The 26,603-nt window shown below is 42.2% G+C and overlaps 1 protein-coding gene across 1 annotated transcript in view; it reads left to right on the forward strand.

Moving 5' to 3' along the window:
- Window positions 1-26,603, forward strand: part of SRP54 (signal recognition particle 54) — a 1,212,380-nt gene that overhangs the window by 498,294 nt on the left and 687,483 nt on the right. Inside the window, exon 10 of the mRNA XM_044073524.1 lies at window positions 25,423-25,523. Coding sequence (XP_043929459.1) covers window positions 25,423-25,523 — 101 coding nt within the window. The remainder of the gene's footprint in view (window positions 1-25,422; window positions 25,524-26,603) is intronic.

Genomic DNA, 26,603 nt, shown 5'->3' on the forward strand with positions numbered 1-26,603 from the left:
AGTTGAACCAACTTACACATGTGACTAGGTTCTAAACCGACGTATACTAACAGACCCTGGTGTCTTTGAAGAAACTTGCCCCGTCTGATACTCGAAAGCAGATTGACTCACAAGTGGCCACTGTGTTAACTATATCTAACCTTTCTGTGAGATTTTTGCTTAATGTCACTGATCGTGTGGTTATAGCAGATGGCACAAGCATAGTCATGAGAAGCCATGACGAGCTCTGCTTATGTGACTTTGTGGATGACTTTAAAGTCATTTTCATCAACATCCCTTAAGATAGATTCACTCTTTTGAGACTAAATTCAAGGGAAAAACTTAAAAGTGAACAGGAAGGGAAGACATGTGCCGTACGAGTTTATGAATCCCCACAAAAGGTCCTTTATCTAGTAACCAGAGTGGTCTCAGAAGTCTGTAATCTAGAAATCCACAACATTTTCCTTTGATTTCTTTTCAGCTGTGACAGAGGAGGTCCCTTCAACAGATGCCTTTCTGGAGCAGAGAAGAACCACAATGTCAAAGGTTCCAAGGCCTATCCTATGGGAAATAACCCCAACATACCTGGGGACATACTTGGCTGCTCGACTTTGGAGACAGTAGGGAGTTGACTGTCTCTTGGACTTGTTGATGGCATCACATAGGACAATTGGGTGAAGAGCATAATATCCTAAGGCTTAGTTCACTTTCAGAGCACTTATCTCCACACAAGTTCACAGTCTAGAAAATATCTCCATTTCAGCCTGAAAGCCAGAATGTTAAAGTTTTGTGGACTATAGTACAGTTTCACTACTTATGTTTTACCCACTGCATGTCAGTCAGTGCAGTCCTCTTGAGGTTAGAAAGATCCACATAATACCATAGATGGATGAGTGCCTCCTAATTGGCACAATAAGGCAGTCTCTCATAATGGCTAGACGTGTATTAGCTTCACTTGTGTCTATCCTTGGGTATTGTAGTGAACAGTTGCAAAGTTTAATTCATAGGTGATTCCGTCTGAGCACCAAACTGAAAAATGTCAGACACCCCAACGACAACTTCTGACTCTGAAGGCCATAATTTCAAACTTCTGCTCATAAACCAACCCCCCCCCCCCCCACCATTTCTAGTACTTGCAAATAATGGGCTTAATGGCCGCCTCAGTTCCAGTTGGTTTCTTGCACAAAACTCTTTATGGGAGCCATGCAGTGAACCCAGTCGATGCAGTCTTTCCAGTTGTTAGACACAGTGAAGAAACCCTGTAGACTGTCCTCTCACTGTAGAAAACATTTGAACTGGATTCCATCTCCAAGTTATCCAGCTATAAGACCCTTAATTCTCCCACTTCCAAGAGAAAAGGATCATAGTGACCACAGATGCATTTTGTTTAGTATGAGGATGGGGGCCTTTCAAGTGGAGAACAATTCAAGGTTCATGGAAAAGCTGAAGCCCAGCCCTCACTTCAGTATCCTGGAGATGAGGACAATCCTCCTCGTGTTGTAGGCCTTTCAGTACTTCCTTCCCCAGGTGGTGATTTCATTTCATGTGACAAAGTGTTGGTGGCACTGTATATCAACAAGCAAAGGAGAACCTTATCCTACCCCTCTGTACTGGGTAGGCATGAGGGTATGGCAATGGGCAATCTCCACTTAGTGCATTCTGATAGCAACACATTCTGGAACTGACCAACTACCTGGTGGACAGGTGTGGCAGATGTATCCTGTTCCCTTACGAGAGGTCCCTCAGTCCTTTAGTGGCATAAATTATTTTTTTTTTGTTGATGCTGGACCACTTTGCTGTAATCTTTCCTTCTTTGACCACCATAAAGTGAGGTAGGTGTTTTGCCCTGACCCTTTCTGGTCTATCTCTATCCTCCCAAACATTTTAATACCTTTCCCCTTTATAACTGATCATTTTTTACTGAAAGCATCCTCTTGCAAGGCCGTAGCTACCTTCATATCCCCTGGCAAATTTTGTTCATCATGCAGTGGCCTCATCTTGGAGAGGAATGGGATCTGATCTTCTATCTCTTCTGTCCAGTGCAGACATTCTTTCCCTCAAGCTAACATCAGGGTTTCTTTATTTCTGCTAATGGCCTTGAACCCATCATACCCTCCTATGGTGATCCAGATTCTCTCATCTTCCAAAAAAGCTACAAATTGAATGCTGTGTAAGAGTAAATGGGGGAGATTCTCAGAGTCATTCAGCAAGGGTTAAGTCCCTTCTCTTCTCCAGTTCCCTCATTTTTACAAATCATATCAGCCCTTTTTGATTCTGGTTCTAGTTACTCCACCATCAGAGTTCAGTTGGAAGCTATTTCTGATTTCGACCAGGGTTTAATATCTCGAACATTGGCCTCACAGAAGGTATGCAGAGCATTTCTCAAAGGAGTCTTGTACCTCAGACCTCCTATTAAGAACTCCATACCTTCTTGGGACTTCACTTTTCTAGTAGAAATGCTAATTCCTCATCAGTTTAAACCTTCTTCAGCTGACCTGAAGTGTCTTTCTTGAAAAACATTTCTTCTGGAAACATTACCTCAGCAAGATGAATTTCTTAACTGCACACTGTCGCCTCCTACAACCACCTTAATTAGTCTTGAACAAGGACAGTCTCTTCCAAAGGCCCAACTCCTACTCTGTGCCCAAATTCACTGGAGAATCCATTCTAAAACAGACTGTCCATCTTTCAGTCTTCTTTCCCTAGTATTTTAATAAATGAGTATAATTGTTATGGTCCTGACTGTTCATGAACAGTTGCACTTTTATTTGCACCATTTCAAACCTATTAGAGAAAGATGAATTTATTTCCTGTTTGTCATGTTAGTTGAGGTCAGAACAGCAACCCTTTGTTGCCCAAACCTAGGATGCACTCTACAAGATTTATTGCTGCTTCTGTAGCATTCTTGAAAAACTGTTTGCTATTTCAGGTGCTGCAACCTGAGCTATACTATACACATTTGTAAAACTTCTATATGCTAGATGTGATTTCTAGGTCAAGGTCCACCTTTGAAGCTACTGTCCTCAAGGGCATGCAGGAGTCGTATAGCTGGGGATTGTGTCCCACAGGTTGAATAAGATGGAGAGGATAATGTAAGAAGTTGTTTACTTACCATAATGCAGGATCTTCAATATCCTTGGTCTGGCCATTTTGATAGTTCACCCGTTTCCCTCTAAATTGTCACGTAACTAGCTAGACAGCCCTTATCGATCTGTCCTGAACTGTGCTGTAATTCCACATCCTTTCCTGTTTCCTCTTAACTCTTTTTCTTATGGGTTAGGCAGCAAACAAACTGAGAAATACAGTGGAGACAGGTGCATCATGGGAGTAGAAAGGCTGTTGAGCATTTCTGAACAGTAGTGTTGCCAGGTTGGATCCTGAGGGTGAAATCTCACAGATCAAAGTAGTGAACTAAGGATAAAGAAGATCCCTTGTTTGTGTCAAGTGCGTAACTTCTGATTCTGTAGCTTATCTTTTATGGATGGGGATGTGAGAACCAAAGGTAAAGGGTTATCCCTTCCTTGACATGTAGAACGTTCAAGCATGTAAAGGTATGGAATCACAGATGCAGTTCTCAGTTACTTTTTGTTATTTAAAGAAGTCTTCTGTGCACTACGTGGCTGTAGTAGTTTCACCATTGAAAGTTGGAAGATAGTCCAGTCCTGACTGCCTTTATATCTAGGATGTAAGCTTGCATCCTCATTTTGGTGATGAGTCACCTCCATCTGACATCCACAGAACAGTATGAGTTGGGCTTGGGCTTGTTGTACAGCTAATGTCCATATGCTAGGAAATCTAGTGCAACAGTGATCCTATTTGAATATCTACTGTTATGGTGAGTTTTCACATAGCTTTACTTTCAAGTCATTTTTTTTCTTTATTAGTGTCATCCTGATAAAGGATTACTAAAAACTGACGTCTTTCATAAGGATGACTGCTACAGTAACCTAAGCTCTGAAACAGCCATCCAGTTTCCAAAACTTTCTGGGTTCCTTCCAAACTCCTAAAAAAGTTAGCTCAAGTTGAGCTGACAGTCAGGTTTGGGTGCCAAGTCCCCAGAACTTTCCTGCTGCAGAAGAGTATGCTCCTGTGTGGCTTTCAAGGACTGGCAGTCCGCTAATGCAGTTTCATTTCTGAGCAGACAAGAGTCTATTAGGGAAAAAAAAAACTTCCATTTACTTTCTGTGACAGAAAGCTTAACCATTTCTGTAAAAATTAAGCTAGGAGAAGGTGTTTTTAATGACTGTCATGCGATTTTTGAGCATTTTTAAATGAGTGAGATTATTTTACTTTTATGGTAAAATGTTGTTGCAACAAATTTTAAACTATTTTTCTGTAGTAAAAGTTTCAATCTGATGTCATGTTCATTCATTTCTCAACACATGGGTTTTGGATCCGACCTCAAATCCGACTCCGCCGCTTTTCTGTAGATTCTTGGATCCGACTCTTGAGCTTCTCCCTTTACCCACAATGCCCCTAACCACTGCATTACTTTAGATCTCGTTTGCCATTCTAACAGTTCTGTCTAGGTTGCTTTTTCTTGAGCAATAGTTGAATCAATAATCAAAGCAATAGCAAATATTGATAGTTTTTTTTTAAATTGAGTAATATCTTTAGAATTTAAATTTTCTTCTTTATTTTTTCTATAGCCCTTCTTCTCTTTACCACTTAGTGTAAATTCTTTTATCCTTTCTTTACCCATTTTGTGGGTTTTAGTGTTACCATAGTTGGTATTGCCTTCTTTCTTGTTTACCTTGCTCATTAAGGTATTCTCTTTACTATTGCTGGTAAAGCTACTTTTGTTTCCTATTAAAAGTACCAAAAAAGTGCGTGTGTGTGTGTGTGTGTGTGTATATATATATATATGTGTATGTGTATATATATATATATATATATATATATATGTGTGTGTGTGTATATGTATATATCAAACGACCAAAATACCGACGCCTGATATGCCGAGTATACGGCTGGAGTTTGGTATTGTGCATTTCCGGGATTATGTAACTTCGGACTTGTGGTCTCGGTATATCGGGCATCGGTATTTTGGCCGTTCAATATAGTGTAGTGATTTTATATATATATAATCTGCTTACATATGTATACACCCACAGAGATATAAGATTTTGTAATATTTTATTACTGTGACTGAAAAACCTACTGGATTTAAGAAGTGCACTTCCTGTTGGCATGAGATACCCAACTCTGATTCCCACAGGGAATGAATTTTTTGTATAGCCCCCAGTCATCTAGACTCTCCATGTATGATTTGTGCAAATTTCAGTGTCAGAGCCATTAGTGACAGATGTAATAAAATAGTTCTGAAGGGCCTTCTGTCTGCTTCAACACCTTCTTCAACTTGTCTATGGGCTCAAACCCCCTCAAAAAAGTCTGCGGAGCCTAAGGTGTATAGGAAGTGCTCTCCTGCCCAGTCTCTCAAAAGTGCTCTGACATCAGAGCTACCAGCAGAAATTCAGAACCTCTCAGATCCAACACCTACTGATCTGACTCCTTCAGTGTCCAAGTCTCCTCGACTCTGGATTTCTCATTTTTCTCCAGAGCCAGTTTCTCCAAGACTCCAGTCTGCCTTTTTACAGTAGACCCCAAGAAAACCATCTATCCTCCATCCACTGCCTGTTCTATCAGGTCCTCTCAAAGTCTTTCCGAAGCAGATGTGGACAGGATGATGACGTTTTTCAGAGCACAGATTCAGATGGGGGTTTTACCATCTCTGCCATCCATCAGGTCTCTGAGCCTGAAGCTTTCCTCACATACTGTTATTTCTCCTTCTCTGATCTGACCTACTGTTTTTGGAGTCCTCAGATCTGAGAGCTCCAAGAGTCAAAGCATCAGATCCGAAGATGTCTTCAGCTTTGACCGTCACCCTGACCCATTCAGCACCCCCCCCCCAAGCAGGATGAGTCTCAGAACTGAAGCGTTGGCATCAGATCCGGTGGGATGACTTCAGCTCTGAAACTTTCAGGGCCATTGATTCCTCTTGGAGCCTCTGCACTGGATAGCTCAGCTCCCACCCCCCCTCCCCCGAGTGGAGGACCAGAGAGACAGACGGGACCTGAACTTATCTTATCCGAGAGTTTCGGCTCTGGTCAGGCAAGCTTCGGCTTCTTCTTGTCTTGTTGCCTTCAAGGTGGTGGAGAGGGCTTTCTCCTATCCGAGCGTTGTTTCGACTCTTACTTTCTTGGAACCTTTTTGTGTTCCTCCTTCAGATCCTATGTAGGAGTCTTTTCATTCTACTCCACAGGGACAGCCAGCCCATAAGAGCTTCCAGGCAGTTCCAGTTAGGGAACGCCCCACCTCTTCCGATACTTCTCCAGAGCACCCCACTGAAGAGGTCCCCCAGAAGAGGTTGTGCAAAAGGAGGCATTTGGATTTCTCTCAAGAATCGTTAACTGAAGAAATTGATTTTGATGAGGTGGAAGGGTCCCCAAGATTACCACCAGAAGATGTTTCCTTCAGGGACATTCTAGAAATCCTACACCAAAAAGCTGGTTGGTCCTTCAAAACCTCTTTCCAGAAGGAGTTTGTGTTCCTGGAAGCCTTCAGGTTTAGCCCATCTAGGTCTTCTGTTACCCCCCCCCCCCAGTGGATGAGTTTATACATTTCATTTCCCGACGGGAATGCAAGGAGCCGAATACTGTAGAACCTATTCACCAGCATCCAGACAAAATCTTTGGTGCACCAAAAAATAGACAGTTTTGACATAAAGGAATCCCTGTAGATGCCATGTTTGTTGCCGCAGCCACCAAAAAGGAGCTGGCTGAATAAAGCTCCTCTGTCCATCCCTCTAATAGAGAATCTAGGGCATTGGACAGATATGGTAAGTGCATCTACATTTCAGCCTTATGGTCGCTTAACTATTGGCTCACTTTACTAGATTACAGAGGGACTTAATTAAGGAAAAGTCTCAGTTTAACCCTGGGTCCATGTCGGCGGAGGAAGAAGTTTATTCCTCGCAACTGGCCACCCTACAATCTATATCAAATGCATCCATGAGGATAATTTCTCATGCAGCTGACGTTTGCTCACGGGCTGCGGGTTCAGGCATAACCATCAGGAGACATGCCTGTAGGAGATTGTGTGATTTTCCTCTTTAAAGTGTCATTCATGAATGCTTCCTTTGATGGATCTTCTCTGTTTTGGCCTGCTGTTAGAGACATTTTCCTGTAGTGAGCAAGACAGAAAGACCTTGTCTGCTGTGGGTATCCATTTTTCTACCCCGCAGATACCCTTTTCCAGAAATCAACACAGTGGTAAGAGCATGTGGTTCCAGAAAGGACCTTTTCAAGACTTGCATGGAGATTTTTCTCCCAGAGACAGAGGGGGAAGTAACAGTAAAGGTACAGCTCATGTGGTAGAGGGGGTCCGCAAAACCAAGGATTTCAAGATTCTTTCTCTGTCAGACCCTTTCAGTGCTCCTGAAAGATTACCTGACTGTTCTTCCCTGGAAGACATTGGAGGGTTATCTTTGCACCCAGATGCCTGGAGGTCCATCACAAAAGATTTGTGGGTTCAAATGATCATATCCAGAGGATATTTCATTCACTTTTTACAAATTCCCTCACAAAAAAGAAAATGTATCCCCAGTGTTCTACCGATTCAGTGGGAGTTAGCAGCCCTTGCGGTACAAAAGCTGCTAGACAAGAGTAATCCAACAGGTCCCACCAGACCAAAGAAGATCTGGAATTTACTCAAGGCTCTTTTTAATGTCAAAGAAGATGGCGGACCTGGGACCTATTTTGGACCTCTGTTATCTAAATCAGTTTGTAAAGAACTCCAAGTTCCAGATGATCATGGTTGATTTTATTCTGCCTCTGCGACAGAAAGATGACTGGATGTGCTTCATAGGTCTTCAGGATGCACTCCAACATAAAAATGTACAGGTGCTCTCTAAGATACTTGAGCTTCTGGCTGGGAGTCCATTACCAATTCACAGCACTGCCTTTGCTCTCATCACAAACCCAGGGTATTCACCAAATGCATGGCAGTGGTAGCAGCTTGTCTGACTGCACGGATTCAGAGTGTTTCCTTATCTGGACAACTGGCTCCTCATTGTGCCAACCAGGCATCTCCTAGAAAAAGCCAGAGATTTCTTACTTCACTTATTTCAGTCCCTGGGGATCACAGTAAATCATACCAAGTCTCATCTTCAACCAGTCCAAGTCTTGCAGTTTATAGGGGTTTTGCCTAGACACGGTTAATCATCTCGCCATTTTGTCACAAAGTAGGGTCCCCTCCCCTCCAGCAAAAATGGTTCTTCAAACTTTAGGTTCGATGACTACAGCATTTACCTTAATACTTGCTGCTCGCCTTCACATGTGAATTCTCCAGTGGACTCTCTCAGTACAATGGTCCACTCTTTGACAACCCTTGCAACATCCTGCAAAACTCTCTTGAGTTTGCAGAGAATCCCTATCGTGGTGGATGCAGTCCGACAACGTTTGTTAGGGTCGTCCTTTTATCCTTTCTCCCCCAAAAGTCGTGTGACCATGGATGCCTCCCAATGGGGGGGGGGGCATTTCTTGGGACTGACTGTTCAAAGCATGTGGTCCCCAGAAGAGACCAAATAGCATAGAGATGAGAGCAGTACTCTTAACATTGCAGGGCGTTCGGAACTCTTTCTCTTGGGACAATTGCCATCCAGACAGACAATATGTCAGTGGTATGGTACATCAACAAACAAAGTGGAACCAGATATTACCCCCTTTGCTAAGAAGCGGTGGGAGTTTGGCAGTGGGCAGTTTATCCTGATGCCTCGTGAGTGGTCTCTCAATCAATCAGTGGCGAAAATGATGTTTCACAAATGGGGTCAACCTTGTTGTGACCTGTTTGCCTCTCCCCTCAACAAGTGCAGCAGGTGTTTTGCCCTAATTCCCCCTCAGGGGAAGTCACCGAGGGATGCTGTAGTCCACGCTTGGCCCTCCATTCTCCTACATGTTTACCCTCCCTTGCCCCTTATCCCCAAATTTCTTCAGAAAGCACTCTGGTTTAAAAGCAAAGTAATCTTCATCGCTCCCTTCTGGCCTCAGCAAGTATGGTTCCCCTTCCTGTGGTCTCTTCTGCTGTGTCCCCTTTGGACTCTGGACCCCATTTCAGATCTACTGTCACATCCACATCAGGAATGATTCATCCGGACATTACAGGCCTCAGATTGACTGCATGGTTTCTCTAGTTCCAGTGATGGCTAGACATTCCAGGCTTTCCTCTTCTGTTCGCTAAATTTTATTTTCATCCCAAAAACCATGTATGAGAAAAATTTATAGGAGTAAATAGAAGAAATTCTCCTTTTGGGCTCAACAGAGAGAGTAGGATCCTTTCACTGCTCCAGTCCCCGTTCTTGTGGATTTTCTTGCATCAGTTTTCCAAAGTGGTGATATTTTTTCCACCATCAAAGTTCGGCTGGTAGCCATCTCTGACTACCACATAGGAGACACTGCTTCCCCTCTGGCTTCATCCAAGCTATGTAAAGCTTTCCTTAGAGGTAACTTTTTTGTTTAGACCTCCAATAAAGGATACCACTCCACCTTGGGATCTTACCATTGTTACAGAGCTTTGTACAAAGCTCCCTTTGAACCCTCTGCTAAGTCAGATCTCAGATGTCTTTCTTGGAAGACAATCTTTCATGTGTATGTTACTTTTGCTAGGCGAGTTTCTGAACTCCAAGCACTTTCTTCAAAACCACCTTATTTGATTTTTCATAACGAATAGTTTTTTTTATATACTAATCCCTCATTTCTACCCACAGTTGTCTAAAACAAACACCAATCAAGTTATCAATTTGACAGTGTTCTTTCCAAACTTTGACAACAAAGGAGAGTGCAGGCTTCACCTTTTAGATGTGCATAGCAACTTTGTTTTTATCTTCATAAGAAGAAGGAATTTAGAAAAGCTGACCAACTGATTATTTCCTTTTCCAGTAATAAATTAGGAACAACAGTATCCAAAGTTACCCTAGCCAAACTGAGAACAGATTGTATTTCCTATGTTTACTCTTTAAGAGGTTTAGCATTGCCAAATCCTCCAGATCAACTGGATCTATGGCTACATCATCTACCTTCTGGGCCAGTGCTTCCATTGATGATATTTGTACAGCTGCCACTTAGTCTAATGCTCATACATTTATTGCTCATTACAAGTTGGAACATCTCCAGAAACAGGTTTGCATTTGGTTCTGCAGCTCTCCAGAACATCCTTCTGTGAGGGCCACCCAAGGTTATAGTAGCTGGGGACTCTGTCCCATGTGTTGAGTAGTGAATGAAAATGACAACATCCTATATAAAAGTTACATACTCACCATGACTATACATCTGTTTTGTCCATTGTCATTCTTCCTCAACTTCCATCCCTCCTTCCCCCTATCCATGATTTTGGGAGTCACCTGATGAATTTGTTAGGAATCTTAGATCCTGTTTGAGACCCTATCCTGATGTTTCAAAAAGTTTTAGGATTTGTCAAAGGGGAGATTTTGGGGTGGTGATAGCAAATTTATCTTAATCCAGGTCTCCGTTGTCCCTTCTGGCTCCAGCACAGTCAGTCTTAACAGATGCCTCAGACTTTGGTCAGGGAGCAGCATCTATGGGAATAAAAGCACAAGGTTTTTGGAACAAAAAAGACAGACAAAAACACGCAAACATAAAAGAGATGTTAGCTCTTATAAATGCTACTAATTCCCTCAACCGTCTGTGGTCCTGTGGAACCTCTTCAAGTGTTTACAGTCAACACAACAGTAATGTGGGACATAAATACGCAAGGGGGAGTTGTATCTTACCCTCTGTGCAGACTAGCCATGGTAGCCTGGGATATAGCTTTTCAGCACAGTCTTACTGTATAGGCATCCTACTTACTATTAATGTCATAATGTGTGGCAGGCAAGCTGAGTAGAACAAGGACAGAAACGAAACCTGGGAGGTCTTTTAGGAATTGATCCAGCTGTGGGGAACAACTCAAATAGACCTTTTTGCCTCTGCTCACAACAGTCAGTTGGTAAAAGAATGCTCCATGACTCCATGCAAGAAGGCCAGGTGGATTTTCTTTTACTTGGGACAGGAATGTTCCTGTATACTTTTCCTCCCTTTCCACTGATATCCACTGTCATTCAGGAGGTGCTGTTATGGAACCACTTGTGATTCTGCTCTTCAGTTACACTTGCAGCTACAAAAGTCCTCCTTGAAAAAAACTTGTGCAGTTGAGTAAATCAGGCATCATTGCAGTAGTTCAAGGAAGAGACTGTGGTAGCATACAGTAAGCTCACTACCCGCAAAGATTTTAGAGTTCCTGGTGATCTTAAATTCTTGTTTAAACATCCTCTGCTAGAGCCCTCCATGCTCGCTCTCTCTCCTGATAAACCTTCTAAGTGTCTTCCTAATGCCAGTGCCCTCCCTTCAGACAAAGTTAGTAGGGCTACAGATACATGGGGTAAAAAGGGGTTATACCTCTTCTTTGGCATTCAGGACTATAAATTACCAAACCCAAATTACCAAGTATTTGATATCCATCCTCAATTCCTTAAGAACAGTTGCATGACTGCCAAGTCATAAAGCAATGCACTGTACAAACATGTACACAAATGCATGGATCTCACCATACCCAATAGAACCAAGACGCTCTCCTGCAAAAAAAGGAAGCCAATCTGGTGGTCCCCTGCCATAAACAAACTCTGCAACAGAAGGAAGAAACTGATGCGGAATAAGGTGAAGTCCCAAGACTGGAACAACTCCCTTATCAGCCTCAACAAAAAGTTGATATCCCTCATCAAATCCTCTTAACGCTAGCAATGAAAACAGAATTGCAACAAATAGTAAAGACAAGTATAGAAACAAAACACAGGAGTACGAATAGGCAGAGTAAAATTATCCACATCAACGGAACTTAGTGACACTCGCAAATCACTAGGCAGGCAGTTTTCACTTCAACATCAAAAATTCAATCTTCTCCTCGTAGATTAAAACATCAGTATTTATTTCAGCAAACAAACAAATTGGCAAGCGCTTTCACCCAAAGGGCTTCTTCAAGCCAAAATACTGAACTATTTAAAACACCCAATATATATACTCTTCAGAATGACATCATATCCTGCAATTAACTAATCAGCCAACAACAGAGTAGCATGTCTGAATGAAATGTTTTCTCAATGATAGCAGAGATAAAAAATATACAGCCATAAACACTTGTCATTCAGTCAGCGCCTACTATGTATGTATATTTGCAAAATATATATAAGAGCTAAAACACATTAAATCAACTTAATAAATATAAAAATATACAAAAATATATATAAAAACTTGGTTAAAAAAGAAAATACATATAAGCAAACATATATTTATAACACTAAGCTAAGCCCTAAGCCTCCTGCCTTTGAGCATTGGTCTCAGGGGTACCCTATCTGCTCTCAACCTAATTATCCATTTAGTCTTACTTTATTCCATAAAATTCATGATATCACCTTTCCTAATAGTGGGTTGATTGATTTGTACAACTAGAAATTTAAATTTGTGCTCTAAGGATGTACCTAATACATGTTTAGAGAGAGCGTTCCTACTCTACTTAATACGGATGTTATATTGATGCTCTCTCATCCTGTCTGAGTCTTCTGTCTTGCCAACGTAAAACGCTGGACAAGACACACAAGTAGCCAGGTAGACAACATGCTCCATATCGCAACTAGCTGTAGGATAAAAATAAAAACATTGCTGACTAGTGGGATGTATAAAAATTGCTGAGCTATTTATCAGATGGCAAAAATTACAGTTCCTACATGGTCTAGTAAAACCAGCAGATGGGTGTGTTATATAAGCCAATCTGGTGGTCCCCTGCCACAAACAAACTCTACAACAGAAGGAAGAAACTGATGCGGAATAAGGTGAAGTCCCAAGACGGGAACAACTCCCTTATCAGCCTCAACAAACAGTTGATATCCCTCATCAAATCCTCTAACTCTAGCAATGAAAACAGAATTGCAGCAAATAGTAAAGACAACCAAAAGGCCTTCTATAGTTATGTAAAGCATCTCCACGGCAAAACCCAGATTTGCTCTGAGCTACTGCACAATGGTACCTCCTATACCGAGCCAACAGATATTGCCAATATGCTGACCAACAGATTGTGCCAACTTTACCCCACCCCCATAGGACCAGTCACAATACTAATAGATTGCCAGGCACCCAGTATTGCTGTCGCATGGGTTAAAACAGCACTGTCCAAGGCCAAGAGTACAGCTTCTATGGGACCTGACAATATCCCTGGCTGTGTTCTACATGAACTACAGAGTGAACTGGCACCACACCTGTGTGCCCTTTTCAATCACAACCTCACCTTAGGCTTTGTCCCTACTGAATGGTGCACTGCTACAGTCATCCCGCTCCACAAAGAGGAGCAAATACAGACCCTGGGAACTATCGTCCCATTAGCCTGATATGCAAAGCTATGGAACACATCATGGACCTATTAAATGAGGATATAGGTAATCTCCAAACTCTGGATCCCACACAGTTTGGTTTTGTGAAGGGTAGATCATGCCTGCTCAAGCTGATCGACTTTGAGTCAGTCACCACAGCTGTGGATAAAGGCAAGGTGGTTCATACAGCTTACTTTGATCTGGCCAAGGCCTTTGATATCATTTCCCACTCAGGAATCATAGAGAAACTTGCTAAGCTAGGCATCAACCCCTGTATCACTAGGTGGGTTGCAAACTGGCTCACAGATAGAACCCACAGTGTGAAAGTAACAGACTCCCAAGTCAGACTGACGACCAGTCATGAGTGGAGTCCCACAGGGTTCAGGCCTGGGTCCTCTCCTGTTTGGTGTCTACTTTTCTGAAGTCCAGGCCAACACGAAGGGACTCTGGCTGACAAAGTTCACAGACTATTGCAAGTTGGCAACTATTATTAACTCCTCATGTAATGTTAGCATCCTGCAGAAAGGCCTCACTGAGACCAACCACTGGTGTTAGAACCATGGCCTTAAGCTCAATGCCAAAATAAATTTCGTCATCCCCTATGGGAAAAACTCTGTTCCCATGAATTACCACATTGATGGTAGTTCACTGAACATAGAAGGCATCATAAGAGATCTGGGAACACAGGTTGACAGCAACCTCTTTTGACCACCACATTGCCACTGTGGTCCGAAAGTCCTTCTATGTGGCACATCTCATTACTAAGGGTTTTGCATCAAGGAAGAAAGAGGTCATTGTCTACCTCTACTTTTCCCTTATTAGGCCAATCATAGAGTACAATGCCCCATTTGGCATATACCTCACTAGACACCTGCAATAAATGGAGAGGCCACAAAAGTACTTCGCAAAGATGATCCTAGGCCTTAAACAGTTGTCCTATATGGACAGACTCAGAAAACTCCAGCTATTCTCTGTCTGATATCGCCTACTTAGAGGCGATCTCTGCTTGACTTACAAAGCCATGTCTGATCCAGCTCTGTTAGAAATGCTACATCTAAAGAAATCCCAATCCCTCTGCACCACACACTCCAGATAACTCAACCTCATTACCACAATCAACAGAACATGCTGGAGGGACAGGGTCATAACCCAGAGACTGCCCATGCTATGGAATAGACTTCCCATACATGTCAAACAGAGTACCTCACTGGCCATCTTCAAGAGAAATCTTGATGAGTGGATGGGAAATAGAAAATTCACCCTGGGGATCACTCCAGTGGCTCTACTCGACAGAGACACTGGGAACTAATGCCAGGTGGCATGATGCCAGGTTAATCCTGTGGGCTAGGCTTGTAAAGGCTTCAGGGCCGTTAGCCTAGTACACACCTATGAACAGATGTTGTCTTTACTTAATCAGGCTGCACAAGTTGCCAGAACTAGCATTAAATGTAGTTATGATGTCATGGAGTCCCTGTCCAGTGCAGCTACCTCTGGTTCCTTCCTCCGCAGGTATGCATGGTTGCACAATTAACCCATACCTGAAGACTTAAACTAAAATTATAGATTCCTCTTTAAATAAACATTTCCTTTTTGGACCTCAGGCAGCCAAGCTTTTCAGAATCCTTCACGAACAGGGAAAAAACATAAAATAATGCTTAAAGCTTCTGTTAACTTCCTTACCTAGGTACCTCAGGAATTATCCAACAAAACCCATGTACTTTGTTAGAAGAGATCCTAGGCACAGCCAGAAACATAGGAATGCCCTAAGAAAGAGATTTCCAGAGGAAAAAAAGAGATTCCTCTTCTGGGAAGCCTCCCTTTGGAGACAAATCTCTTTGACTGCCTAGATAGTCCCCCACCCCAGCCCTTCCCCTCAAAAAAAAAAAAAAAAAAAAAAAAAAAAAAGGATACACCCAGTTAATGTCCTCCTGAGAAAGGATCACCACAGTCCCATGGATGCTTTCTGTTATAAAAAAAAAAAGGGCTAAACAATATCTTGGATCGAAATCCCTCCTCTAAATGTCATGCCACCCCATCCCCACAGCCATATGCACCTACTTCCACCCGTCTTATGGGAATTGCTGACACAATGCACAATAGAAGCAGTACCTCAAGAATTTGTGGGATGGGGCCTTTACTCCAGCATTTTCCTAGTATTAGAGAAAGAAGGCAGTTCTGACTTGTACTAGATTTCTCTCTCCCTCTCTCTTTCTCTCTGTCTGCTAAACACATTTTTAAAAGTTTAACTTTCAGATTGATTTCCTTACACGCACACACTGCATCCATTTACTCTGCCTCAGGGTTTTCTAGTATCTCTAGATCTAAAAGATGTCTACCTCCATATTCTAATTCAGTCCCCTTTTAGGAGATTCCTCAGGTTTTGTACCGGGTCATCTCACTTTCAGTTTACTGTTTGCCTTTTGGGCTTCCCACAGCCCCAAGTGTTTTCACAGTGTCTGGTACCAGTAATTGCCTTCTGTCAACGATAGTGAATCTAGATTTTTCCCTACTTAGATGACTTATTAATCCAAGCCTCTTCTCCTCAGATAGTCCTGCAACACCACCAGCTACCCCTCAACCTCTTCTTATAGTTAGGTTCACTAACAATTACAAGAAGTCCAACCTGCAGCCAGCACAGAACTTGGCTCTCTTGGGATGCAGACTGGTCACCATAAAGACGCAGGCCTACCTGCTTTAGGAAAAAGTGCAGAGCCTCGCATATTACTTTCACAACTTGACCTCCCTCAGCCAATGCTCAGTAAGAGAAATACTAAGGGCTTTGGGATTCATGACAGCAACTATTCCTGTGCTCTCTCTAGCCTGACTGTATAGGAGGAAAATCGAATGGTAGCTTAAAACAGTTCAGTCCCAGCACGCTTATCCTCTAGACACATTAACCATGCTGTTAACTTGTCTTAGGCGAGTATTTTTATGGTAGAGGGACCAAGTGATACTCAACCTAGGGCTACCTTCACCTTACTACTCCCAGTTCATGAAATGTGTACGGATGCCTTGAACAAGGTGTGGAAAGCCTTAACAGGGACTCTAGGTTCAGGGAAGGTGGCAACCAAAACTATTAAAGGAACACATCAATATGAAGTAGATGTGGGCCCCCATCCAAGCTCAAGTTTTTTTTTTTCCCAGGTCTGGAGAACAGGTCCATTAAGTGTTTACAGACAGCATCACAGTCATGTGGTAAATAAACAAGGAGGAACCAAGCTTTACCGTCTCAGCAGATTGGCACAGACTGCTTGAGAGATTGCCACCCAGAAAAACATGGCTTCAATAGCCATATACATTCTGTCACAAGACACTGTGTTGGCAGACAAATTAAGCAGGAACTTGTTTGAGGATCTTCCTGAATGGGCCATCAGCAGACAGGTCTTCCTGGGCATCCTCCACCACTGGGGACACCTCAGATTGACCAGTTTGTATCAGAGACCAGCAAATAGCTTCCTCCTCTTTTATACCAGAGGCCCTTGCCCCTCAGCTTGGTGGACAGATGCTTTTAGTATTCATTGGACAGGGAGATTCCTCCACACCTTTCCTCATACTAATACTTATCCTGAGGATTCCTCTAACTGCCTAAAAAGAAAAGCTAAAACTTTTGGCCAAGACAACATTAGTTTCATCTTTTTTTTTTCCACCTACCCAGGAGCAACTTCTACAAATTGCCACTAGAAGCGGATCTCATCGCACAGCATAAGAGATCACTACTACATCCCAAACTGTCTTCTATTGACCTTTCAGTATGAATGAAAGGGTTCTAATTATTTACAGGCACCACTTTTTAGAGGATGTCATCATCTCATTACAGCTGACTTGACACCTCCAGGTGCTTCTGCAGTTACATCCTACTGAAACCTCTAGGCATCAAATATTGTTCATATTAGCATTAATAATTCCAAAACCATCCTACATACAAAGTATTGAAAGATTGTCTTTAAATGTACACAGTTGCAAATATAGCTGTTTTGAGATTTGATCTCTATTTAATGCAGGTAGAGTTATAGATTATTGTTCATATAGTATTTATGTTGTCATATGTTTCATGTTTTTCTAAATATTTCAACAGCCAAGTAGCATAGACAAAACTGCTTAACCTGATATGAAAACTCAACTGGATGAACAAAATGTTGACAGTATTTGTGCAACTTGAGTGCTTGCTGAGATGTTGTAAATTATTTACAAAACCTCGCAAACTTTGACATACACTCATTTGACATCCTTTGCCTGTCTGAAACCTGGCTCAAACCAACAACCCAAAACAGGGAGATTACTCCCACTGGCTCTAACATCTTCAGACTAGATCGCAAAGCTAAAAAGGGTGGTGGGATAGCAATTCTTTATAAAACCGGATTGCAAATTACTGTCATCCATGAAAAACCTCCCTCAGTAAGTAATGCCGAAATCCTTATCTCCAAACTCTAGCTTAATTCCCACAAATCCATCTTTATAATCTGCACCTACCTCCCCCCTGGAAATAACATTAGTACCCTAGAAGAGATCCTTAGCTGGCTCGCTATTCGGTTCCCACAAGAAACCATAGTCCTGGGTGATGTCAATATAGACTGGAAAACCTGCACCTCTCTACACCTCCCCCCCCTAAATATTCATGGTTTTTCCTCAAACCTTTCATGACCCAACTAGAACTAACAAATCTAACAACAAAGAAAGCATGTTGGATTGGATTCTGATAAACAGTCACCAACATACTTATACGGTAGGGACACTACCAGATGATTTGAGTGACCATGCTCTTACTTACCTAATCAGACACAAAACTGCTACCCCTAACCTAACTAAATACAAAATGGTCAGAACAAATAAAAACTTTAACCCTGAAAACTTCCTAGCAGAACTCAATGCTTGCAACTGGTCCCCTCTTAAACTACTGCCTCTGGATGATGCTGTAGCTTACTTCAACTCCAAGTTCCTTTCTATTCTAGACTCTCATGCTCCCTTAAGGTCTATTAGAATTAGCTCAAAACCTGCCCTTTTGCTCTCAAAAGATGCACGGCATAAAATTATCCTGAAAAATAAACCCTGGACCAAGTACCGTAGCACTAAAGATCCCACCGACCAACTTAACTTTAGACAAATCAGAAACTCCACCAAAAAAGCGGTACTTCTAGATAAAAGAAACTACTACTACTGCCATTTAGAACAAACTAACCAACAAAATCCACAAAAGTCCTGGGCAGGAATAAATAGTCTCCTAAAACGTGGTTGTTCTGTCACCCCTTACCCCATAGGCACTTCCCAAAACACCCCTAAACAAACCGCTGATGCCTTCAATACATTCTTTACTGAAACTGTCTAGTCTCTAGCTAATCAATTATCCCCCAATATCACCTTTCAGTCCACCTCCCCTAACACTTCTGTTCCCACATTTCAACTGCAACCAGTGCCTGCATCACTTATCTATTCTCTTCTCTACAAACTTAAAGCCTCCTCTCCATCTGCTGACCTTCTGCCTGCTCAGTATCTAAAAACTGCAGCCAAACCACTAGCCTATCCCATTTCCATTCTGATTAACAGAACCATTATCGAAGGCTATATTCCTTCTGTCTGGTCATAGTAAGACGCTGTCCGGTTCGATTCTCAGCTAGAGCGTCTTCTGCGTGGAGACATGCGTGAATGGGCATACCTTCGTTGAAGGTTGTGCGTCAGGCCTGGCAAGCCAGTACGTAAAAATCAACTGCCAATCATTAGCGGACCGGAGTTCAGCTGTGGCGACCCCTAACTGGGAAAAGCCGAAAGACACAAATTCCCCTGCATAAAGGTGGAAATTCAACAGAACTCCCAAACTACCGACCCATAGCCCTACTTGCCCCTGGCTAAAATCATGGAAAAATGCATACAAAACAACTTCTTAATCACCTGTTGAATAACAACCTACTTGCTGACTGTCAACATGGCTTCAGACCTTTCCACAGCACCACTTCAGCCCTCCTATCCTTTACTGACTCTATCAACAAAAATCGAAATAATATCCTTACCTCTGCTGTCTTTATTGACTATCCAAAGCCTTTGATATGGTCAATCACCAGATACTGTTAACTTTACTTAAAACATTCTCACTAGACTCAAGCGCTATAATGTGGTTCCACTCTTATCTTCATAACAGACAACAGGCAGTGCTCTGGCACAATAACTTATCCAACCACCTGCCCATTACCCTTGGAGTACCACAAGGTTCTGTACTTGGCCCCCTTCTGTTTTCTGTTTTTATTAATGATCTTCATACCAGTATTTCCTCTGCAACCTGTATACAATATGCTGATGATTCTACTTTGATTTGTTCTGCTTCATCCCCCTCCGAACTACACTCTGTCACCCAACAGACTTTCCAAACTGTTGAAACTTGGTTCCTAAACCGATGCTTAATCCTAAACCCCAAAAAAAACAAACTGTTACTGTTCTCCCCCACCCGAAAATCCTCTTCTCTCAACTTCTCTGTCTTGTCTAGTAATGGCACTAACATATCACCTGACCTCACTACCAGGCTCCTCGGAGTAGAGATAGACAATAACCTATGCTTTGACTATCACATCAACAACGCTATAAAATTAGTTAACAGAAAACTAGGCTCCCTGTATAGAATTAAACCATTCCTTACTCTACTTACCAGAAATTCCATTGCCCATTTCCATCTGATTTCTTCCCTCCTTTATGCCTCCCCTATTTACACATACCTGTCCAAATCTAACCTCTGCAAACTGGCTGTTGCCTATAACAGTAATGCTAGCTTTGCCTCTGGCTCTACTTTTAGAACCCACCACTGCATAAACTTAAAGCAATTAGGATGGCTTGAGCGGCAAAATCTGATCTTATCACCAGCTCTCCTTAGCCCATAAAATCCTCTACAACCCCACTAACACCCCTATACTCACCTCCCTTATCGCTCCTTACTGCAACCTTAAAAGCCTATGTTCTTCTAACAAACTTCTTATATGCACTTGCAAATCCAATAACTTGGCAGACAAATCCTTGTTCTCAAACACAATAGGTAAAGCCTGGAACTCTCTCCTTGACAACCTCACTGCTAAGTCTTCTCTTTCCTGTTTCAAATCCCAACTCAGAACTCACCTCAAAACTCACTGGCTCTGCCCCTGCACTAACCTTGACTAGCTTTCAATGTGCTACTAGTACTTTCTAGTGTCCTTCATACAAATCTTATAAATCTTTTCTACTGTCATGCATAATTCGTATACCCTTAGTCATAGGTTCATAGGTTTATACTAGGCTATCTGCCCTAAGGCATTTATAAGCCTAGCCCAAAGTTTTGTGGCTTACGCCACCCCTTATATGAAAAAATACTGTGCCCATTAGATTGTTGTGCCTCTGTCCAGCAGTGACACAGAGATGATTCCCGGGGTAAATCTACGATCTCCCATCCACAGGTCAAGATTTCTCTTGAACAGAGCCAACGAGGTGCTCTGCCTCACATGGACCGGGATTTTATTCCACAGCATAGGGAGTCTCTGAGTGATAAATCTATCCCTCCAGCACATCCTATTTATATCCGTGCTAAGGTTTAAGTCGCTTGCTCTAGTGGTTTTGGTGGATTTGGATTTTTTGAGGTGGAGCATGTCCATTAATTCCGGGTTGGACATGGCCTTGTATGTCAGGCACATGTCACCTCTGAGCAGAAGGTATGCGACTGAATAGAGCTGGAGTTTCTTCAATCTGGCAGCATATGACAGATTTTGGAGTCCCTTTATCCTTTTGGTGAGGAACTTTTGGGGTCTCTCCAATTGCTGCAGATGTCGGGTGAGATACATCCCGAATGGGGCATTGTACTCTATCATTGGTCTGATAAGTGAAGAGTACAGGGGAACAATGACCTCACTAGATCTGGATGTGAATCCCTTCATGATCAGGTGGGCAATGTAGAAGGTCTTTCTAACCACTTTAGCAACGTGAGTGTCAAAAGAAAGGCCACTGTCAACCTGGGTCCCCAGGTCCCTGATAACCTCTTCTGTGCTTAGTGGATTGCCGCCTATATGGTAGCTTGGGGTTACCTTGTTTTTCCCGAAGGGTATGACTATACATTTTTTGGCGTTTGACTTCAGGCCATGGCTCTGGCACCAGCTATCTGTTTCCGTGAGTCCCTTCTGAAGGATATCCGTGTCCGATGCACTTTCCACTATGGCCCAGTTTGCAGTCGCCTGCAAACTTTGTCAGCCAAAGTCCTCTGATGTTGGGCTGTACTTCTGAGAAGTAGATGCCGAACAATAGGGGGCCAAGGACCGAGCCCTGTGGGACACCACTTGTGACCGGCTTGGAGTCTGACATAGCGCCAGCAACTCTAACCCTGTGGGTTCTGTCCTTAAGCCAGTTTGCAACCCATCTTGTGACATATGGGTTTACATTTAAGCTGGTAAGTTTTTCTACAATACCCGAGTGGGGTATTGTGTCAAAGCCTTTGCAAGGTCAAGGTAGGCTGTATGGACTGCCTTTCCCTCATCAATGGCCTTGGTGTCTGTTTCGTAGAAGTCGACCAAGTTCAAAAGGCATGATCTGCCCTTGACGAAGCCAAACTGGGTCGGGTCCAATGTCTGCAAGTCCCCTATATCTTTGTTTATGAGCTCCATTATGATCCTCTCCATAGCTTTGCAGACTAGACTTGTTAAGCTTATGGGGCGGTAATTACCAGGGTCCATAGAGGCACCGCCTTTGTGGAGTGGGACCACAGTTGCCGCACGCCACTCCTTGGGCACGTATCCTGTGGTAAGGCTGAGATTAAACAGCTGCCTTATGTGCAGGTTTAATTCCTCATTTAGCTCATGTAGCACACAGCCGGGGACACCATCCGGTCCCATTGATGCTGTGTTTTTAGCTTTAGAGAGAGCAGCTTTCACCTGCGCATTTGAGATGTCTGGGAGGCTGCACTCCGCTGGGATAGTTATCTCTCCTTTAGGGGAGAGGGGTGAAGTTTGCACTGAACCTGTCTGCCAGTATGTTGGCAATGTCTGTGGGTTCAGTGATTTTTGTATCATTTTGGACTAATTCTGAGCATATCTGGGAGTTTCCACCCAGGTTCCTAACATAGCTGAAAAAGGCCTTATGATTGTCCTTTGAATCCATGACAATTTTTCTCTCATAATTGGCCTTAGTTGATTTTATGAGTGCTCGTATTTTTTTACTAATAATGATCAGGGGTGACTTCACTTTTATGGATTTTGTTCGATCATGTAATAGCTTTCTCCTCTTATTGTAAAGTTTGTTAATGGCTGGGGTCCACCAGACTGGACGTTTGCCCTTTGTGGAAAGAGTCTTGGTTTTATTTGGGATTGCCTGATCCATGCAGTCCTGGAGGTGTTCATAGAAGGCATTTGTAAGGGCTTCCGCAGCTTGGGTTGTGGTTTCCACTGGCTCAGGGGCCTTGAAGGATACCACACCAGTCTTGAGTAGTGTGAAGTTTGCTTTTGAGAAGTTCTTCACTGTGGTCTTTTTTGTTTGGGGTGGGGGCGGGATGTGGATTTCCAGTGAGATTAGTTTATGATCAGATCTCACCAATGAGGGATATACTTCCGGTGTGGAGCATTTTGTCCCCATTTTTTATGATAATGAGATCTAGTATATTTTCTCCTCTCGTGGGAACAGTGACTAGCTGTTCCATGGCATTTGAATTTATGAACTCCAGTAACCGTTGGGCTAGAAAGTTAGGGCTTGAGTAATGTTCCCAGTCTATATTCGGGTAGTTGAAGTCACCCAATATGATGGTGTTTGGAGATACATTTATACCCTCCAGTGTCTTCAGGAAGGCTGTGTGGGGTTCCTGAGTTTGATAGGGTGGCCTGTAGCATGCTACAATTTGTAGAGCAGTTTTGCCTATGGTTAGTTGCACCTGGATGGTTTCCGAAGCTTCGTGCGTTGCCACCAACCTGGAGGTGTGGGTATCCTTTATGGGTATGGATACACCCCCTCCTTTTGTGTAATTAATTTCTAATTGTTGCTTTTGTAAGAACATGCTAATACTAATGTATATTTTTTTCTTAATTAACTAAATTTGTAAATTCTGATATTAATGTCTGTATCTGGAGCTTTTCTCCCCGGGCCTCTGCTGAAAATGGACATATATCCAGCTGGACCAACCTGGTAAACAAATGTAAAATAAAAAATAAACTTAATAGTGTGTTTACTGTGCCTTATAAAATCATGTTTAAGACCTAAAACCTAATGAGTACTACAGCTATAAAAATGGTTTGTGCCGAAGGGTTTGAAATTTACACTTTTTTAGTAGCCTCTATGGTTCCAGAGGTATGAACATTTGTCCAAAATGTGATGTCATAATTGTATTGCATCAAAAAGATTAGAGTGAATGAGTTAAGGTTCCCCAAAGAAACCAGGAAAACAAAACCATCATTCAAGAATCCTACATACCCAAGTGGAAGAAGTTTTCCTTTTGGTGCCACAGGAATTGTCTGGACCCCAACAAATCACTTGTACCTTCCATACTATAATATTTATGTGAGCTCATACATACAATTATGGCCTACTCTTGCATCAAAGCTCACTTGTCAACCATCTTTGCATATCTACCGTTCCAGCCTTTTTTTTTTTTTTTTTTTTTGTCCAGACCTGAGGTCGTTATTCCTTATTGGACTGCTGCATCTTAGACCACCATGGAAGCTCTTTAATCCTCCTTGTGACCTCAACTTTGTGCTAAAAAAGCCACACTTGGCCTCCTTTTGAACCAACAGTTTCAGCAAAATTGAGCTTCTGCACCTGGAAAATATTCTGTTTGAGCCTTAATTCAGCTTGGTGAGTCTTGGAGCTTCAAGCTGTTATAGCCATCCCAGCCTGTCTTACTTTTCACAAGGACAGGATGACTTGATAACTAGCCCTTCATTCATACCCAAAGTATTGAACAAACTGTCACTTAACGAGGATATAAATCTTCCTACCTTTGTTCCAAACATACAGAATGGAGGGAGAGATTGCTAGTCTCTCTAGATATTCACAGACAGCAAAGATTATATCTGGGGAAAAAAAATTCATTAGAAAATCTGATCAAATGTTTGTCTCCTTTATGCACTCAAAATTGAGGCAATTGGTGTCTTTGCAAACTATTGCAAGCTGAATCTGTAAGGCCATCTCTTATTATTCTCTACCTGGTAAGTCCTTGCCCTCTTGCCATCAGGTTCATTCTGTCATGGCAGAACAGTATCTGGGGCTTTTCACAAAGAAGTGGATGCCAGTGCCATGCTACAAGATGCCACCTGGTGCTGTGTACACACCTTCACTAAACTCTACAGGATTGATGCCTTTGCTGGGTCAGTCCTTTCAGACCTCTTGGACAGTTCTGCAGCCCACGAACCAGCCACCCTTATACCCACTTCATCTCCGGGAATCCCACATTCATTATGAATGCTGCAACAGTGATTTCAGTCAGGATATAGTACAGTTGTGTAGAAAATTGCCATAACAGTAGATGCCGTACTGATCACTGTTGCAGTGTTCTTTCCCACCATCTGTAACCTCTGCATTCCATTTACATTACATCACGGACCCTTTCTACTTTTCCTCCCTGTATCACTATAGTCTTGACGACATCTTAGAACAAAAGAGCTGTCCTTAACACTTCATGTTGTCCCACCTAGCTAACCATTCTCTCTCTCTCGGATCTTCAGGCCACTGGCATTGAGATAGCCTGCAGAATTATGGTTGTATGTCTGCCTATATACCTCATACTTGTGAGATGAAGTCAAGAGTCAGACATAGTCTTGGAAAGTTAAATGTTTTGTACCTCAGACGAACATCTGAATTGATGATCCATTCATTATAAATACTGTAGCAGTGATGAGAAGGAAATCTACTGTCATGGCAAGTTCTTACGTAACTCTACTTTATCTGATTAGGATCTTCAGTTATTTTTTTCACTGTGCATGTATAGAAAGAAATATATTTTGTTCTAGACAGAATTGTTCCTTTTATTTAGTGTTCTTAGGTACCTTTTTGTGTGCAAAAATCACTTTATTGTTGCAAGAACAGTGCTGATTTATTTTTATTTTTATTTTTAGGGTTGCTGCTACAAAAAGTCCAATCATTTTTATTGGTACTGGGGAACATATAGATGACTTTGAACCCTTCAAAACCCAACCATTCATCAGCAAACTTCTTGGTACGTTTGTTACACACCACTGAAGATCCTGTATGTTGTATTATAAATTAATTGTATATTGCAACACTGATGTCCTTTAGATAGATTCAAGGAGCCAAATGTTTGAGTTTTGGTATTAATAACTTAAACACCAAGACTTCTTCCAAGATGGCTGTTAATAGACCAGCAGCTTAACTTCATCTATCCCAGTGTGAAAAGAGAAACTGCAGCCAGAGATATTGTCAACTTGAGTAAAATTCAGTTAGCGGCTAGTAAGTATACTGCCTGGATGCTTACCGAGAAGAAACTGAGAGAACCTGAAAGAAAGTGAACTTGAAAAGGTGAAGCGGAATCATGACTGGGAAGAATCCTGCAGCTGTTCAGCAGAAAAGCAGTTCAAGTCCCAGCTTTAGTGCAAGACATAGTTTACAGCAATCTAGAGGGGAAAAAATGTGCTCGGAGCTAAGCTCATTAAAATAAATGAAACACTGAAGGAGTACATCAACTCAAATAAAAGGCTAGAGAAAATGGATCAAGCTTTAAACAAACATTCAGTTGAACTGAAAAAAACTGCAAAAATCAGAGGTTGAAATGAAGAAAAATCTGGCTGAGTATCAGGAGATTTTTAAAAACGTGCGAAGATCTTTATATTAGTAAAGATGTAAACCTGCCAACAGTAAGAGTTGATAGAGCAAAACTGTGGTAAAACGGCAAGTATTAAAAGTTGGAGATAGTATTGTGCTTGTGGAAAATGATTATTCACTGTACACCATGCAGAAGAGAAACAAATTTATCCCAGTAATCAAGGAATATTGAGATTCAAGCTGCTGTATCCAGCTGAATTCTGACTATTTTGTCCTGGAGGATCAAAGTAATTTTTTGATGCAGAACAGTCTAAGAAAGTAATGCAAAAATTTGTCCAACAAGAAATGAGCCATCAAGCCAAAGGGGACTGTGCTTCTCATTCTTCTGATGACAAAGCACACTGAGAGACTTTGCCAGTGAAACCTTTTCCACTGTTCCAAAGAAAAATGCTTGAGACAGAAAAGCACTAGAGTTGACCAAAAGAATCAGCAGCACCATGGAATTGAAGCAGATTCT

Source organism: Protopterus annectens, chromosome 6.part0 (assembly GCF_019279795.1).
Source record: "Protopterus annectens isolate FY-2018-M chromosome 6.part0, PAN1.0, whole genome shotgun sequence".
In the NCBI taxonomy this organism is placed as follows: Eukaryota; Metazoa; Chordata; order Ceratodontiformes; family Protopteridae; genus Protopterus; species Protopterus annectens.